Source organism: Loxodonta africana, chromosome 12 (assembly GCF_030014295.1).
Source record: "Loxodonta africana isolate mLoxAfr1 chromosome 12, mLoxAfr1.hap2, whole genome shotgun sequence".
Lineage (NCBI taxonomy): Eukaryota > Metazoa > Chordata > Mammalia > Proboscidea > Elephantidae > Loxodonta > Loxodonta africana.
The window spans coordinates 55,030,244-55,046,806 of NC_087353.1; the positions used below are offsets into that span (position 1 = coordinate 55,030,244).

The following is a 16,563-nucleotide window of genomic DNA, read 5'->3' on the forward strand; positions in this document are numbered from 1 at the left end:
TTTCATAGGACATCCCAACTGGCCTACTAACATGTTTAGTGCTTCTGTTCTACCTCCTAGTTCATTTCGTAGTGCCTGGGGTCCACAGATTTAGTCTCAAAGAACACTCAGAAGGGGAAGGAAGTCTGAACAAGAGACTGAAGAAACAGCAGACTGCAGAATCAGACCTGCAAAGCTTTTTAAAGAACAAGGTGCTGAAAATATAAGGAATAAGAGCCTACCAAAACTGGTAGAATATAAGTCAATCAAATAGGACAAAGATATTAAAAATATAACCACTGAAAGAGGGGGACAGGAGCTGCTTGAATGGATGCGGGAAATACAGGGTGGAGAGAAGGAGTGTGCTGTCACATTGTAGGGGGAGCAACTACGGTCACATAACAATGTACAAGTTTTTGTATGAGAAACTGACTTGAATTGTAAACTTTCACTTTTAAAGCACAATTAAAAAATTGAACCACTGAAATTAAAAACTTGATGAGTTAGATTACTCACAGCTGAAAAGAACCTGGGAAATCTGAAGACACTAAACAAAATGCAGGACAGAAATAGACTAAATGAAGGAAGTGAAGTTAGTGGATGTTGGAATGAGATGACCAACTCGCATCTAATTGGAGTCCCAGGAGGAGATACCTGAATGGTAGAGTGCACTATTTGAAGATCTGAATATTTACTGTATAGAAGTATGCACTGTTAGTTGCTGTGGAGTCGATTCTGACTCATGGCGACTTCACGTGTCCAGAGTAGAACTGCTCCATAAGGTTTACAAGAGTGTGACGTATCGGAAGCAGATCGCCAGGCCCTGTATTTGGGATACAGCTAAAGAGAGTAGCGCCCCTGGTTGGGCTCGAACCACCAATCTTTTGGCTAGTAGTCCAGCGCTTAACTATCAAAGGACAGCTAACAAAGTCGGCGTTACGGTCGCCTCTGGATGGAAGGGAGGATGCAGCCAGGGCTTCAGGAAGTTCCTTTTCTTGAAGGGGAAGGCGGGTACACGGATTTTGTCTTTAAACCACATCATCGTTCATATATGCTACTGAGATATATGATAGGCCACTACTTTAAAAATCAGGGCCTGTGACGGGGCTACTGGTCACGGAGCTGACGGGTTCCCGGCATCGCTGCCACTCCCCAGCAGATCAGACAAAGCGGGCGGAAGTGCTCCCTGCCCTGTTCAGCCAAGCTTCCGGCGCAGAGAGGGCGTCCTCCTACGTCACGGTCCGTGCGACCCCCCCCCCCCCCCGCCCGCCCGCCCAGGGGCGCAGACCCTGGGGCTCCTGCGGGACTTGCGGGCACCGCCCCTCTGCCTGGAGGGCGGGTCTTCCGGAGGGTGAGTGACGGGCGCAGCATCAGCAGCCGCGGCGGCTGAGCCTGAGGCGACAGCATCGGCGGCGGCGGCGGCGACGGGCTGCGGCCTGAGGACCCACGGCGGCGGGCGGCGGGCGGCGGGCGGGGAGCCGGCCATACAGCGGGCCGCGCTGGCGGCGGCGATGGCGGCGCTGATGGAGATCCAGATGGACGAGGGCGGCGGCGTGGTGGTGTACCAGGACGACTACTGCTCTGGCTCGGTGATGTCGGAGCGCGTGTCGGGCCTGGCGGGCTCCATCTACCGCGAGTTCGAGCGCCTCATCCACTGCTACGACGAGGAGGTGGTCAAGGAGCTGATGCCGCTCGTGGTGAACGTGCTGGAGAACCTGGACTCGGTGCTCAGCGAGAACCAGGAGCACGAGGTGGAGCTGGAGCTGCTGCGCGAGGACAACGAGCAGCTGCTCACCCAGTACGAGCGCGAGAAGGCACTGCGTAAGCAGGCCGAGGAGGTGCGTTGGGTCGCCCGTTCCCCCCGGGATCCCGCCTCGCCCAGAGGCCGCGCCGGTCCCAGTACCCCCGGCCGGCCCGGCCTGACCCCCACCACTGCCGTCCTCCCAACCCAGCCCAAGGTTCAGAGCCCCATCAGGCTATCCCAACTGGGTCCTGAGCCTCTCCAGCCCGGCCCAGTACCCAGCGGACCCCGCTGCCCTGCCCAGCCCCAGCCTGTTTCCCAACGAACCCGACCCCCAACCCCCTCATCCTCCCAACCCCGCCCGGTCTCCAGACCTCCTCCAGGCTATCTGGACAGGGTCCTCAGCCTCCCCATCCTTGCCAGGCCCCCAACGCACCCCCACACCACCCCGGGAACTCCAGCCCCATTCTCAACCACTGAACCTACCCCCCTGCTGATCAGAGCCTATTCCCCAGCCCCACCCATCCTGGCCGAGTCCCCAAGGCCCCAGCGCCCCTGTAAGGTAGTCCCTTGCCTGGGAGACTAGACCTCTCCCTCCTCTCCCGGGCAGAACCAAAGCCCATCTCTCTCAATCCAGAGCCCCCAGCCTGGAGCCCTGGCCTGGCCCCGCCTAGGGCAGCTTGCAGCCAAAATGGCCTTGAGCCTGGAGCCCAGTCTCTCCTCTGGACCTCTTTCCTCCCCTGCCCACTTCTCCTCCCAAATGCCAGTTCCATGTGGTCTTGTGTGTTTTTCCCCAAACTGATTTCCCAGACCGCCCTTACTACCTCTGGTCCCTGTGATTCTTCTAAGCCCTCCCAGAAAGGCAAGCTCTGATTTTCTAGGGTGCTGCAGCCAGAAGTGGTCTGTTGATGTCAGACCCCTTCCTTGTCCCCAGTGCCGTACTTTGAAGGTCTATGACATGTATGAATTTGAGGATTGGTGTAAACTGATGCCGCAGTCAGGCTGCCCAGGAAGAGACCAGGTTCTAGAGGTGATTTCTTTGCCCTTTGGTACCCTTTGTCCATCAGATTGTTTGGCTCGTATAGAAAGACTGGTGTAGAAAGCCCACTCTGGCTTTGGAGGAGTTCAAAGTTAGATTTTGCCATCTGGTTGTATTAGAGGATGCCTCCATAACCTGGGAATGGCTCGTTTGTGATGTGAGCTGGTTAGGCGAAGGTGCATCGTAGGGAGTACCCTCTGACTTATTTACTTACCATGAGATAGTTCAGCACCAGCCACAGGCCAGACCTCGAGTCTTGCCCTTTGTAGAAAACAAAAAAAGAGTGATTCGGGTGATGTCGGTTCTTGTCCCTGCCTTGGCACAGATCCTTCCACGACCCTGGCTACATCACCTGCGTGCTCTGCATTTTGATTTTCCATTAGCCAGATAACTGGGTTATCCTCGAGGCTTCCTGACCCCTAAAATTCTCTTATTTTAGGAGTTGAGTGATACTTTTGATTTACGAACAAGAAAAATCTTATTAAATGAGTTCAGATTCCTTTTCAGTTAATTTGGTTGAGCACATGCATGACTTTAGTTAGTACTGAAATAAAAGATTGCTTTGGTGTTTGGCTTTTTCTTAAGCCAGGGTGGTTTGTACTCTAATTTGGTTTAACGCACACTTATAAAAATTATTAGTATGTTGTTTCATACATTCCTACTTACAGTGATTTGTTTTGCTTTGCGGTTCTCTGTATCTATCAAGAGACTGTTTTCTATTAATTGGGGGTGTCCAGGCCCCCAAAACTGATTTAAAACTCTCAATTTATGGGGGTGCAAGAGCTTGTAGAATTAGAGCCCAGAGGGACCACAGGCATTTTTCAGGGAGGACATTGGCCCTGAGCAGTAGAGGGACCCGACCAAGGTCACAGGCCCTAGAGGAGCTGGGCCAGGATGCAGAGTGAGCCCTGACCCCTGGCCTGGGGGGTCAGAGGGCTGCATGGGGGCCTGGAGCCAGGGCTCTGCCCTCTGCTTCTTGACTGCTCTTGAGTGCCATTCGATACCTGACTGAGGTTTCGGTGGGTTTCTTTTCTCTCACCCCTTACCTGTGTGGTTAGAATAGTGAGCCAGAAGGACCCAAAAGGAAAAAAAATCAGAATGGATAACTTAAGGCTAAGAATAAACTTTCCAGCTTGAAAACAAGCTGTGCAGAGAGGGGGTCCTCTTTCCTGTTCCACGCTGTTCAAATGCCGTCCCAAGGCAGGGTGCTCCCCCTTCCTTCTCAGACTCCATGCTGGACCCAGAGCCTCTGGGTATACTCGTTCTCAGGAGAGACGGCCTCTGGGCCGGCTGCCGCAGAGAGCTTCATGAGCACAGAGCCACGAAGAAAGCCTGTTCAGCAAGCCAATTAGATGCTGATAGGGCATCCTTAGAAATATCTCAGATGATGTCACAGCTAAAGAAAAGGGCCAGGCACCATGAGCGTTTTGGCATGCTATTCATTGATTAGCTCAAGCAGACATTCCTTTTCAGTTTTGTGGAAAAAGACCACTGTGGCATTGTGGGTCAGCTTCTTTTCTAGGCAGGAGCCCTGATTACCCGTGTGTGTGTGTCTGATAACACAGGAGCCGGGCCTTTACGGGCTCCAGGCGTGTCCTTGGTGCAGAATTTTTCCTGCAGGAGCTGTGATGGGCACCTCTGTCCTGGCCTCTGCTCAAGAAGGCTTAGTCAGAGGGTAATCTGAGCTGCCTGCAGCCTCCTGAGCAGATGCTCTGAGGAACAAACACCCTGCCCCTCCCCCTTGCCCATCGTCACCACCGCTGGAGACCCAAGGTGGTTCTAACGAAGTGGCCAGGTGGATGGACGACAGAAGTGGAAACAGCATGGTGCAGGGAGAGGAGTCCAGGCCCATGAGTCTGCAGACTGCAGGTTGAGTGTCAGCCCTGCCCTTTGGAGCTACTCAGCCCGAGAAGCGCTTCTTCCCCTCTCGGCCACAGTGCCCTTCTCTGGACAGCGAATGAGGTGCCAGGGGGGAAGAGCGCCAGCTCCCATCCCTGGTGAGCAGTGGCTGGGAGAGTAGCGTTTAGCAGAGTCCAGACCTACCAGGAAAGAGCACCGTGATGAACTCGTGGGGTAGCCATCCATATCCAGCATGAGACATTCTGGCCACCTGCCCGCCCACTGGCTCACACAGTCCCTGACACACAGGAGTCCCAAGCCAAGGCCTCCATTTGAGAACAGTGAGTCCTTTAACATCTGTGCTCAGGTTTACAGAGCCAAATGGACCTGTTTGCAATGGTTAAGTGCTTGGCTGCTACTCAAAAGGTTGGCGGTTTAAACCCACCAATGGCTCTGCTGGAGAAAGACCTGGCGATCTGTTCCTATAAAGACTACAACCTGGGAACCTTACGGGGCAGTTCGACCCGACAACACACAACAGCAGCAACAAAATTTTCACAAAGACCTTAAAAAACGTTGAAGGTTCATCCAATAAAAAGTTTTTTTTTCATCCACCAAGTTCTTTTCTATTAGAAAAGAAGCTTGGAAATAGGCAGCTGACATTGTTAAGGCTGGACTGAAAAGGAGTGGGTGGTCCCTCATACATTTTGCCCCTGGTGTAGTCTAGAAGGAATGAACAGAAGAGCTATGCTGTCTGTACTGACCCAAGCAGCAAAGCACCCTCCTCCTTGCAGTGATCCAGAACTTAGAAGAGGCAAGGTAGTGTTTGCCTTTAGGGTTGAGTGATAAACTTCCTGCCTCCCATGCAGGAGATCTGGTTCAATTCCTGGCCAGTGCACCGCTAGTGCAGCCACTACCCATCTGTCATTGGAGGCTTGCCTGTGGCTATGATGCTGAACTGGCTTCAGTAGAGCTTCCAGACTAAGATGAACTAGGAAGAAAGGCCTGATGACCTACTTCCAAAAATCAGCCAGTGAAAACCCTACAAATCCCAATAGTCTGATCTGCAGCCAATCATGGGGATGGTGCAGGACCAGACAGCATTTCGTTCTGTTGTACGTGGGGTTGCCAAGAGTCAGGATGACTCAACAGCAGCTAGCAACAATTTTCCCTATAATCCTATCCTAAAGAAACTGCTAGTAACACACTCTCACAAGCAAAGCAGGTGGATGTTCCATCTATGAGACACCTCCTGGTGGATATTTGCCAACTCAGCGTTTGATGCACTATAAGTAAAGCCTCCAAATGGAGGAAAGTTTTGTCCAAAACGTATTTTTTCTAGTTATATAAAAGCCATCCATTTCATAGAAGAGCATTTGAATAGGATTAAGCTGGAGGGAGGGAAAAACATAGCCCTGATCTACTGAGATGATCATTTTACCTTGTTTTCATAAGTGAATTAATATATTGAATTTGAAAGTTTCATTCTTGTTTCCCATATTACCAGTACCAGTTGCCGTCAAGTCAATTTCGACTTATGGCAACCCCATGTGTGTCAGAGTAGAACTGCTTCATAGGATTTTTTTGGAAGCAGATCGCCAGGCCTTTCTTTTGAGGCACCTCTGGGTAGACTCGGACCTATACCCTTTCAGTTTAGCAGCCGAGCGTGTTAACCGTTGCACAACCCAGAGACTCCAGTGCATGTCACCAAGCCAAAAACCAAACCTATTGCTGTTGAGTCAATTCTGACTCATAGCGACCCTATGGGACAGAGTAGATCTGCTCCATAGAATTTCCAAGGAGCATCTAGTGGATTCAAACTGCCAACATTTTGGTTAGGAGCCATAGCACTTAACCACTACGTGACCAGTGTTTCCCCAGTGCAAGTTAGTTCTTCCAAAATTAAGATTTTTAAATTATATTTAATTCTTTTTTTTTTTAAATAATTTATAGGAAAGTTGCAGAAATGATACTCTTCATCAGATTCCCAGATGATAACCCTTTTCCACATTTGCTTTATTCTCATTCTTGTTCTCCTTCTCACTTTGCTGAGGCCCAAGGTGTCCTGCAGTGACTCCTTTGTTTGGGGACACCTCCTCAGCCTGCTCTTTGCGACCTTGACCTTGGAGGTGGTGGCCTGTGCAGGTTGGTTGTTTTGTAGGCTGTCCATCAGCTTGGCTTTCGCATGTCCTCGTGATCAGATTCAGGGCTTGCATCTTTGGCGGGAAGACCCCAGAGGCAACACTGGGTCCTTCTCTGAGAATGTTAGATGTTCATGATGTGCAGGATGGGGCCTGGGAAGGGGAGCACGACAGCTAGGACAAGGCTCCTTTGCTCCAGGTCCTCCTCACCAGGTGGTCACCATATGAAATGATGCCTGTAAATGACAAAGCCAGGAACACAGCCCAGAGCTTCCTGCCAAGGTGGATTTCCCAGGCTGGTGTGTTCCTTTGCTCTGATAAAAATCAGGGGCCAGGTCAGCCTCATAGCCTTGCCCTCACCCAGCAGTACTTTTCACCAGACGACTTTTTTTTTTTTTGTGGTGAAAATATATATAACCCATCCATCAGCTTCTACATGTAAAATTCAATAACATTTGTTACAGTCTTCACATTATGACACCATTCTTGCTGTCTCTACCCATATTATTTTACCATCTTGACGTAGACTCAAACCAAAACCAAACCCAATGCTGTCGAGTCAATTCCGACTTATAGTGACCCTATAGGACAAGTAGAACTGCCCCATAGGCTTTCCACGGCTGTAACCCTTATGGAAGCAGACTGCCACATCTTTCTCCCATGGAGTGGCTCGTGGGTTCAAACCTCTGACCTTTCCATTAGCACCTGAGCATTTTAACCTCTGTGCCATCAAGGCTCCTTGACTTAGACTCACTAACCCCTAAATTTCTTATCTGTGCTTTAGAGTTACTGTTGACAATTTGATCTCATATAAATAATTCTTTAGAAGAGCACAATGCTCATGGTGAATATTCTTTCCTAGTTTAGCTAAACAGTGGTTTAAAGATGACTTCAAGGGATAATTTTGATTCATGGTTTGAAGATTTTTTTCAGAGCCGTAGATTTGGGAGTTCCTCCAGTCCTGTTAGGTCCAAGTCTGAATTCTATAAGAATTTAAAATTCTGTTCCAAATTTTTCCCCCTTTTGATCAGGTTTCAGCTATTGATTCCCTGATGAAAACATTCAGTAGTGGTAGCCGGGCACCATCCATTTCTGGTCTTATGACCAAGGAAGCAGTAGTTCATGGAGGCAGTTAGACCTGCAGCCCGGTTCCGCTCCAGTTCCTGCCCAGGTGGCTTTTTAATCTGCCTACTTCTTGTCTCCTTTGCCACCAGCCTAGTTCCAGTCACTACTCTCTCACTGGTCTCCCCATCTGTCCACCCTGAGGAGCCGAGCTTGTAACTTTATTTCACTTTAATTTATTTAAATGTAATGAGCACGTGTGGCCAGGGGCCACTATCCTGGACAGCACAGCACTGGACAAGCTACTCTGTGGCATTCACATAGGGGTAGGCAGAATATTTCTAAGTTGCTCAGCTTCTGGCAAGAAAGGGAGGTGCTCAAAGGCAGTTTTCATTTCCAGTGAACATATTCCAGAAAGAGGGGTGATCCTGTCAGTAGCAGGGTTCTGGTATACAAGATTAGAGAGAAGAAACTATTGTGAGACAAGAAAATGAGTGCCAGCTGTTTCGGAACCAGAGCAGAGTGGTGATGAAACCCCCAAAGAGGTCTGGTGGAATTCCCTTGTGCGTAGAATGGTCTACTGTTTAAGACACAAGATGAAATATTTATTCTGGCCTTTTTGTTTGAACGGGGGTGGGGGTAACAAGTTTATTGAGGTATCATTTTTGATATACACTAGACTACATATTTAAAGTGTACTGTTGATGAGCTTTGACATACGTACACAGCCATGAAGCCATCCCTCCAGTCAGGATTATGAACATATCCATCACCCCAAAAACTTCCTTGTCATCCCTCTCTCCCGTTTCCTGCTGGCCCTGCCCCAAGGTAACCCCTGATCAGTTTTTGTCGCTATAGGTCAGTTTGCATTTTCTAGAGTTTTGTGTGAATGGAATTCTGCAATATATACGCCTTTGCCTGGTTTCAGTCACTCAGCATAACATTTTGTTTCATTTTTTATAACTCCTATGCCCCCAAGCCCCTGATGACCACTAATCTACTTTGTGTCTGAAATGTAGCTGCCTGTTGTAAATATTTCACGTTAAGTGAGGTCATACAGTGTGTGTCCTTTTGTGTCTGACCATGTTTTCAAGGTCCATCTGTGTTGTAGAGTGTGTTAGGACTTCATTTCTCTCTTTTTTTTTTTTTATTAACTTTTATTGAGCTTCAAGTGAACGTTTACAAATCAAGTCAGACTGTCACGTATAAGTTTATATACACCTTACTCCATACTACCACTTGCTCTCCCCCTAATGAGTCAGCCCTTCCAGTCTCTCCTTTCATGACAATTTTGCCAGCTTCCAACTCTCTCTATCCTCCCATCCCCCCTCCAGACAGGAGATGCCAACACAGTCTCAAGTGTCCACCTGATTTAATTAGATCACTCTTCATCAGCATCTCTCTCCTACCTACTGTCCAGTCCCTTTCATGTCTGATGAGTTGTCTTCGGGGATGGTTCCTGTCCTGTGCCAACAGAAGGTTTGGGGACCATGACCGCCAGGATTCCTCTAGTCTCAGTCAGACCATTAAGTCTGGTCTTTTTATGAGAATTTGGGGTCTGCATCCCACTGATCTCCTGCTCCCTCAGGGGTTCTCTGTTGTGCTCCCTGTCAGGGCAGTCATCAGTTGTGGCCGGGCACCAACTAGTTCTTCTGGTCTCAGGATGATGTAGGTCTCTGGTTCATGTGGCCCTTTCTGTCTCTTGGGCTCTTAGTTGTCGTGTGACCTTGGTGTTCTTCATTCTCCTTTGCTCCAGGTGGATTGAGACCAATTGATGCATCTTAGTTGGCCGCTTGTTAGCATTTAAGACCCCAGATGCCACATTTCAAAGTGGGATGCAGAATGTTTTCATAATAGAATTATTTTGCCAATTGACTTAGAAAGGACTTCATTTCTCTTATTGGCTGAGTAGTACTCCACTGGATGTACAGACCACATTGTGTTTGAACGTTCACCAGTCAGTGGACACTTTGGTGGTTTCCACCTGGTCATGATGGTGTTGACATTTGTCTGGGCATTGCAGGTGTGGTAGCTCTTCCTCTTATTGCTGACCTGTGCCAGCTATATGGAGGTGCTCTCTCCATATAGTGGAGCTAGTAGGATGGAGCTCCACCTTTACATAACCTTGGCACATTTATCACATCACTCAACCAGGTGACCCCACTCTTAGGCCTTGTGACAGGCTCTGCTACATGGTAACGAGTACGAGACCAATGGGAGGAACACACTAACAACAAGAGCTTAGAGGCCATGTATGACTGACACCAGCATTAACGTGCCGCCCTGGGTGCCAAGCAAGCGCCCTCACCATCCGGGGTGGAGAGCCTGATCCAAGAAGATGAAATACTTGTGAAGACACTTAGTGCCTACTAGGAGGGGGTCATTCATGAGTCATGTTTTTCGAGCACCTGTTATAGGCAAGAGATTTGGGGAATGCCAAAGTAAATGTGGAAACCCTGTTGGCGTAGTGGTTAAGTGCTATGGCTACTAACCAAAAGGTCAGCAGTTCGAATCTACCAGGCACTCCTTGGAAACTCTATGGGGCAGTTCTACTCTGCCCTATAGGGTCGCTGTGAGTCGAAATCGACTGGATGGCAGCGGGTTTTTTTTTTTTTTTTTTTTTTTTTAAGGTAAATGTGATAGGGTCCTTGTCCTCAACAGACTTACCTCCATGAGGTGGGGTGGTGAGACAGGGATTAGGACAGTTAGATTCTCAGCATCAGCAGCAGCAGATTCTGAACAATATCTTTTATTAAGGCTTTCTGGTGCCCATTCCTCCCCAGGCCGCCTATATCTTCCATGGACTTTGAGTGCCTTTCCTTTGATTTCTCTGCTTCCTTTTGGATTCTTGTTCCCTACCCTTTCCCCAAGCAGCCTTCTTATCACCTCTTCTTCTCTCAGTGAATGAACACCCAAATAAACACAAAACCCTTGTTTGTCCACTGGGAGCAGCAAATACTGACGTCCTTAGCACGCCTCCTGTTAAACTGAAGAAGAGGAAGCTGGAAACTGGGACCCAGCAGAAAGGTGAGAGTCAGTGCAGACCTCCAGGAATGCTTCAGAGGGTAGAATTTTACTTGGGAAGGATTCTTCCCAGGGAAATTTTCACAGGATAGAACATTGAAATTAGAATGTTAGTTTTGTCTTCGTTTTTCTTAGTTTCCCTAGTACCAACCATATATAGTTTTTATTTAGAAATTTATTTATGTATAAATAAACATACAGTCGGCCCTCTGTATCTGTGGTTCTGTATCTGTGGATTCAACCAACTGTGGATCGAAAATACTAGGGGGAGAGAATGTTTCGAAAAGCAAAACTTCAATTTGCCACATGCCAAGCACTCCGCAGAGTCCATGCAAATGAAGTGATGGGCAGGCAGCCCCTGTTGTAGCCTCCCCCATTTCACAGCCCTCAATCTCTCCAGCACTCAGCCTTTGAGCATTGTTTGCCTTGGGTCTTGTCATTACTCCCTAAACAATACTGGACTGTTTAACAGCTGTTTACATGACATTTACACTGTATTAGTATTATAAGTAATCTAGAGATGACTTAAAGCATTGAGGATGTGCGTAGGTTATATGCAAATACCATGCCATTTTATATAAGGGACTTGAGCATCTGGGGATTCTGGTATCCATGGAAGTCCTGGAACCAGTCCCTTGTGGGTACAGAGAGGACTGTATATATTAGATCTATAAATATATTTATGGGACCCTGGTGGTACAGTGGTTAAGAGCTACCGCAAGCTGTGGCTGCTAACCAAAAGGCTGGCTTTTCGAATCCACCAGCTGATCCTTAGAAACCCTCTGGAGCAGTTCTACTCCATCCTATAGGGTTGCTATGAGTCGGAATTGACTTGACAGCAACAAGTTAAATATTTTTTACTTTATTTTATTTTTCTGTCTCCTCAATTCTTGAAGATGAGAGGGAATGAATCCAATGCCATTATTGGGGTGAGTGTTGAGGCCCGCAATCAAGTGGTGCTTTAACATTCAAGCATGGACCCTGTTTTGTACCAGACTCAGTCCCCAGAGCTGTGGCCGTGTCTCAGACATGTACCCGACACTTGACTAGAGAAAGGTCCCCTCACCCCCTGCGTACTGACCCCGGGACCTTGGGGAACTTTCAAAGCTCCAGGGCTGCCTGATCTCTACACCTGCCTGCACCTGCATTTAGATCTAGGGGTTCTACATTTGTGGAAAACAGAAAGTGTAAAAGAGCACCTGTGGTTTCAGGCCTTAGTTCAGTGCCCAAGGACCCTTGTGAATATTTGATGCTGATGGGAAGTCACCATCGATCTGGGAGATTTAGCACTAAGGACAGGCCATCTTCTGGCCCAGAGACCTGCGCACTGAATCCTGAGTGCCTACCTCTGCCCGCCAGGGATGAGAAGGCAAAAGAGAACATATTCCTTTTGGAAATTCACTCCCTCCTTCCCTGCAAAGAAGGAAGCGAATTGATTAAATAGTGCAAATGAGCAACACCTTTGATTCCTGTTGACTTTCGTTTCTTATGACAAACCAGCTAGAGTGCCTACATAGAACCCTGGCAAAAGGACAGAGAAGATGGAAGTATTAAACAGGTGAATGTACCTCACCATCAGAATATCTGTGGGTTCTGGGAGGTACCAAAACGTTAATGCTTACATTGCACAAGTGTGTTTACTGGGTCAGCTCTTTGCATTCTGGGACTCGGGAATTCAGACACGTGGCCGGCTTAATTCTAGCTTTGACTAACCTTTGCTTTTTTATGTATAAAAACGGGAAGAACAATCTCATTCGTGGAGCATCAAGAAAAATAGACTCTGGGTAGGCTTTACCAATTCCTAGACTTTTAGAGCAATTTCATTATGTATCTGGAAATTTACCAAAAGAAAAATTCGGAACACAAAAGTTCAGTAAATTTTAAGAGAGCACTTTGTCAGTGGGAGGAAGGGGGAGGTAGGTATGCTGGTATTTATTTAGAGAGAGAATAGAATTGGGCGTTTTGTATCTAGATGTTAAGAATAAGACACCTGGCTGCATTTTCCTTAACTGTGTAATTGCCAGTCGTTGCTCTTTAGGGTGCTCAAATGATTCGTCCATCAGACTCGTCATAAACATCTGTGGGCTGTCTTGTGCCATGTGACATTTTTTATTGTGGTGAAAATACACACAACACAACATTCTCCAATTCAACAATTTCTCCACATACAATTCAGTGATACTGATCACATTCTTCAATTGTGCAGCCATCCTCACCCTCCTTCTCCAAATCATTCCCCCACTGTGAACATAGACCCAATGCCCCCTAAGCAAAACCCTCCATCTCCCTCCCTCCCACCCCTGGTAACCACTAATAATTTTTAGTTTCTATATATTTGTTTATTTCAAATAAGTGAGATCATACAATATTTATCCTTTTGCGACTGACTTACTTTGCTTGGCATGATGTTTTCAAGGTTTATCAGTGTGGTGGCATGCATCAGGACTCCATTCCTCTTTATGGCTGCGTAGTGTTACATTGTGTGTGTGGATATACATACCACAGTGTGTTTATCCATCCTGCGCTGATGGTTGTTTCCATTGGTTCCACATTTTGCCAGCTGTGAAAATGCTACAAGCCATATGACATTCTGATTACACCTGGTTAGACAGATGATCGTTTCGAGTAAGTTTAAATCCATACTGGTTAACAGCTACAGTTGCTAACCAAAAGGTCAGCAGTTTGAGTCTACCAGGCGCTCCTTGGAAACCCTATGGGAGAGCTCTACTCTGTCCTTTAGGGTCGCTATGAGTCAGAATTGACTAGATGGCAGTGGGTTTGGTTTGGGTTTTGGTTGTAGTCGTGCCTGCCAGGGTCCATCTTTGGGAAGATTATTTCGGACACGAGATTTTTATTTTCACAGTCTGATACCACGCAGGCCAAGTCAACCCAGATGCTGGTAGTGAAAATTTTATCCTTCCGAGTCTCATTTGTATTTTTATAGTCAGATTCTACTTTAAATTTTTTTAGTTTTCTTACAGAAAGAAAAGCTTTATAGATTTAAATTCCATAGTCTGTACCCTGCCCCGTCCCCCTACCACTGAAAAGCCTTGGTTTTCTTAAATCTGAAATAAAAATATTGTTTGCTTCTTTGAAAACATCTACTGAATTTCTTGTGACTTTGACTAACCCAGGTGATGAAGTCCTTCAGTGCCCCTTCCCTGCTCCCCCACAGCCACCCTGCCGTACCTTTGAATAGACCTTTGGTCAACACCATCCTTTCATTCACTCATTCATTTAACCACCAAATACAAAACACTTACTTTTTTTCCCCCAGCACTTGGCTGGCTACTGTTCCTTCTCATTATTTATTATAATACTGGATGAAAATTGCATATTCAACTTTGGTTCAATGGCTAGCTTGCATTTTTTTGTTAACTAAGTTACCTTATCTAATATTTTGAAATCTTTTTTTCAAGAGGGGAAGAAAGAAGATTTCTTTTGAACCCTGGAAAACCATATTGGTCTGTTACAACATTTTCATACTCTAAAAGCAGGTGAGGAGTCCCTCCTGATTCAGCTCAGACTGCTAAGATGCTGGCTTCATCTGAGAGCCTGCCTCCAACTCCTGGCGCAGCCCAAGGGGTCTCCCCTTTACACAGACCCCTCCGGGCTAAGCAGGTGGGGTAAGGGAGCCCAGGCCAGATTCCTCGGCAGTCTGAGCATGGTCACTCCTCAGCTGGGTCTGTTACTGTATCAGAACATTGTCCCCACAGAGCGCTCACATGCTCTTCTCAGCCTGGAAGCCAGAGGAAGAAGGAAGGTATTAATTCTTAGCTTGTCAGTTCCCACCCCATGCACTGTCCCTTCAGCACCAGAATGCCTATGTAGTGTGCCCAGTGGTTAAGAGCTTGGCTGCTAACTAAAAGGTCAGCAGTTTGAACCCACCAGCTGCTCCTTGGAAACCCTATGGTGTAGTTCTACTCTGTCCTATAGGGTCGCTATGAGTCGTTTTTTTTATGTCTTTGGCTTTGAGGACAGCGGTGCACACTGCTGACTCCTGCATTTTCTCCTGGTCACTTCTTCCATGCTTCCTGATGCAGAGAGGCCTGAGTTGTCACCACAGTAGAGGATGCCTGCATGCAGCTTCTTTACCCATCTCCGGAGGCCTGGGGGCTGTTCTGTGGCATGACAAGGCTGTTTGGGATTGTCACTTGCAGTGAATTTCAGTTACCACCTCCCAGAAGAGACTCAAGGGATGCCTGTCTTGGCCTTGAGCATTTGAAAGTGGGCTCTCTCACACTGTCTTTAGTTTGCAGATCTTTCAGCTGTTTCCCGAACATTGAACGCAGGTGCAGTGGTGAAATCCTGGTAGGCAAAAGGTTCTAGTGAGGTGGTGTTAGCACCAAAGAGCCCTTGTCTTTGCATAAGCCTTAGAGGTGCAGGGCACAGGTAGACAGTGTTGGGTTTAGAGAAAGGAAGAATCTCCTCTCCTAGCCCTGGATCCCATCAGCTCTCGTTCCATGTGTAAGATGATGCTTTTCTTTATCCCAAGCCCAGCTGTGGGCAATTTCACATGGAAAACAAAGACCAAGACCCTTTCCTGAGGAACATAGAACAGGTGTTTCTGACAGGCGAAATGCGTGTTCAAAAAATAAATATATAAGTGATTCAGAATGATTGTCAAGGTAATCTGGAAGGATAAATAAGTGAGAATTGCCAAGAAGATGTTGACAAGGAAGATTTAAGAAAAACATGTATCAGATATTAAGAAAAAAAGAGTTAAGAAAGAGGACATACATCAGGTATTACAAGACACTATAAAGTTACAAGACAACTTAAAAAAAAACTTTGGTACTGGCTCAAACCAAAATCAAACCAAACTCATTGCTGTCTTGCTGTCGATCATTTCCGACTCGTAGTGACCCTATAGGACAGCACAGAACTGCCCCATAGGGTTTCCAAGGCTGTAATCTTTACGGAAGCAGACTGCCACATCTTTCTCTTGCAGAGTGGCTGATGGGTTTGAACCGCCAACCTTTCTGTTAGCAGCCAAGCACTTAACAACTGTGCCACCAGGGCTCCTTGGTACTGGCTCAGGAACAGACAAATTAATGGAACAATGTAGAAAGACCAGAAATAGACTATTAGTATAGTCTATAAATATATACTAGAATTTAGCCTAAGATTAAGGTGGCAATTGAAAGCAATGGAGAAAGAATAACTTATTAAGTAAATGTTTTGAGACAACTTCACCACACACACACACACACACACACACACTACAACCTGGGAAAAAGGAATACTTGCAGCATATAAGATGAAGACAAGTTCTTGAGCCAATCATTGCCAATCAATGATTGAAAAATATGAACATAAGTAGAAAATTGGGCGAAAGACAGAATGAGCTGTTCACAAAAGAGATAGTATATGTAACCAATAAATTGATGAAAAGGCATTCAGTATCACTAGTGATGAAGGAAATGTGAATTAACGCAGTAATGTGCCGTTGTCATCTGGCAGATGGTCAGTGATGGGTATGTTCCACGTGGTGAGGCTGAACGTGCACAGGAAACACAGTCACGGCTGGGCTGTGAGTCACACACCCTTTCTGAAGGGTCATCTCAACCCTGTGACCGGGACCCCAGGCAGAGGGGGATACGGAGACAGCTTCGCAATAAAAGCAAAAATTTCAGAGTGATGTGGAAGTCCAGTAATGGTGACTGATTGGGTGAACTATGCACACACACACTCATACCTGCTCACATCGGATTACACACCTTTTAAAAATGGAAGTG

General features: G+C 47.0%; 1 protein-coding gene across 9 annotated transcripts in view; it reads left to right on the plus strand.

Moving 5' to 3' along the window:
- The first annotated feature begins 1,457 nt into the window (after nucleotides 1-1,457).
- The window catches only part of MAPK8IP3 (mitogen-activated protein kinase 8 interacting protein 3), a 50,642-nt gene continuing 35,536 nt past the window's right edge, over nucleotides 1,458-16,563 (plus strand). For all 9 annotated transcript variants that reach the window (XM_064295343.1, XM_064295344.1, XM_023557542.2 and 6 more), the window contains exon 1: nucleotides 1,458-1,817. In XM_064295343.1, the coding sequence (XP_064151413.1) occupies nucleotides 1,491-1,817 (327 nt within the window). In that variant the 5' untranslated portion in view covers nucleotides 1,458-1,490. The remainder of the gene's footprint in view (nucleotides 1,818-16,563) is intronic.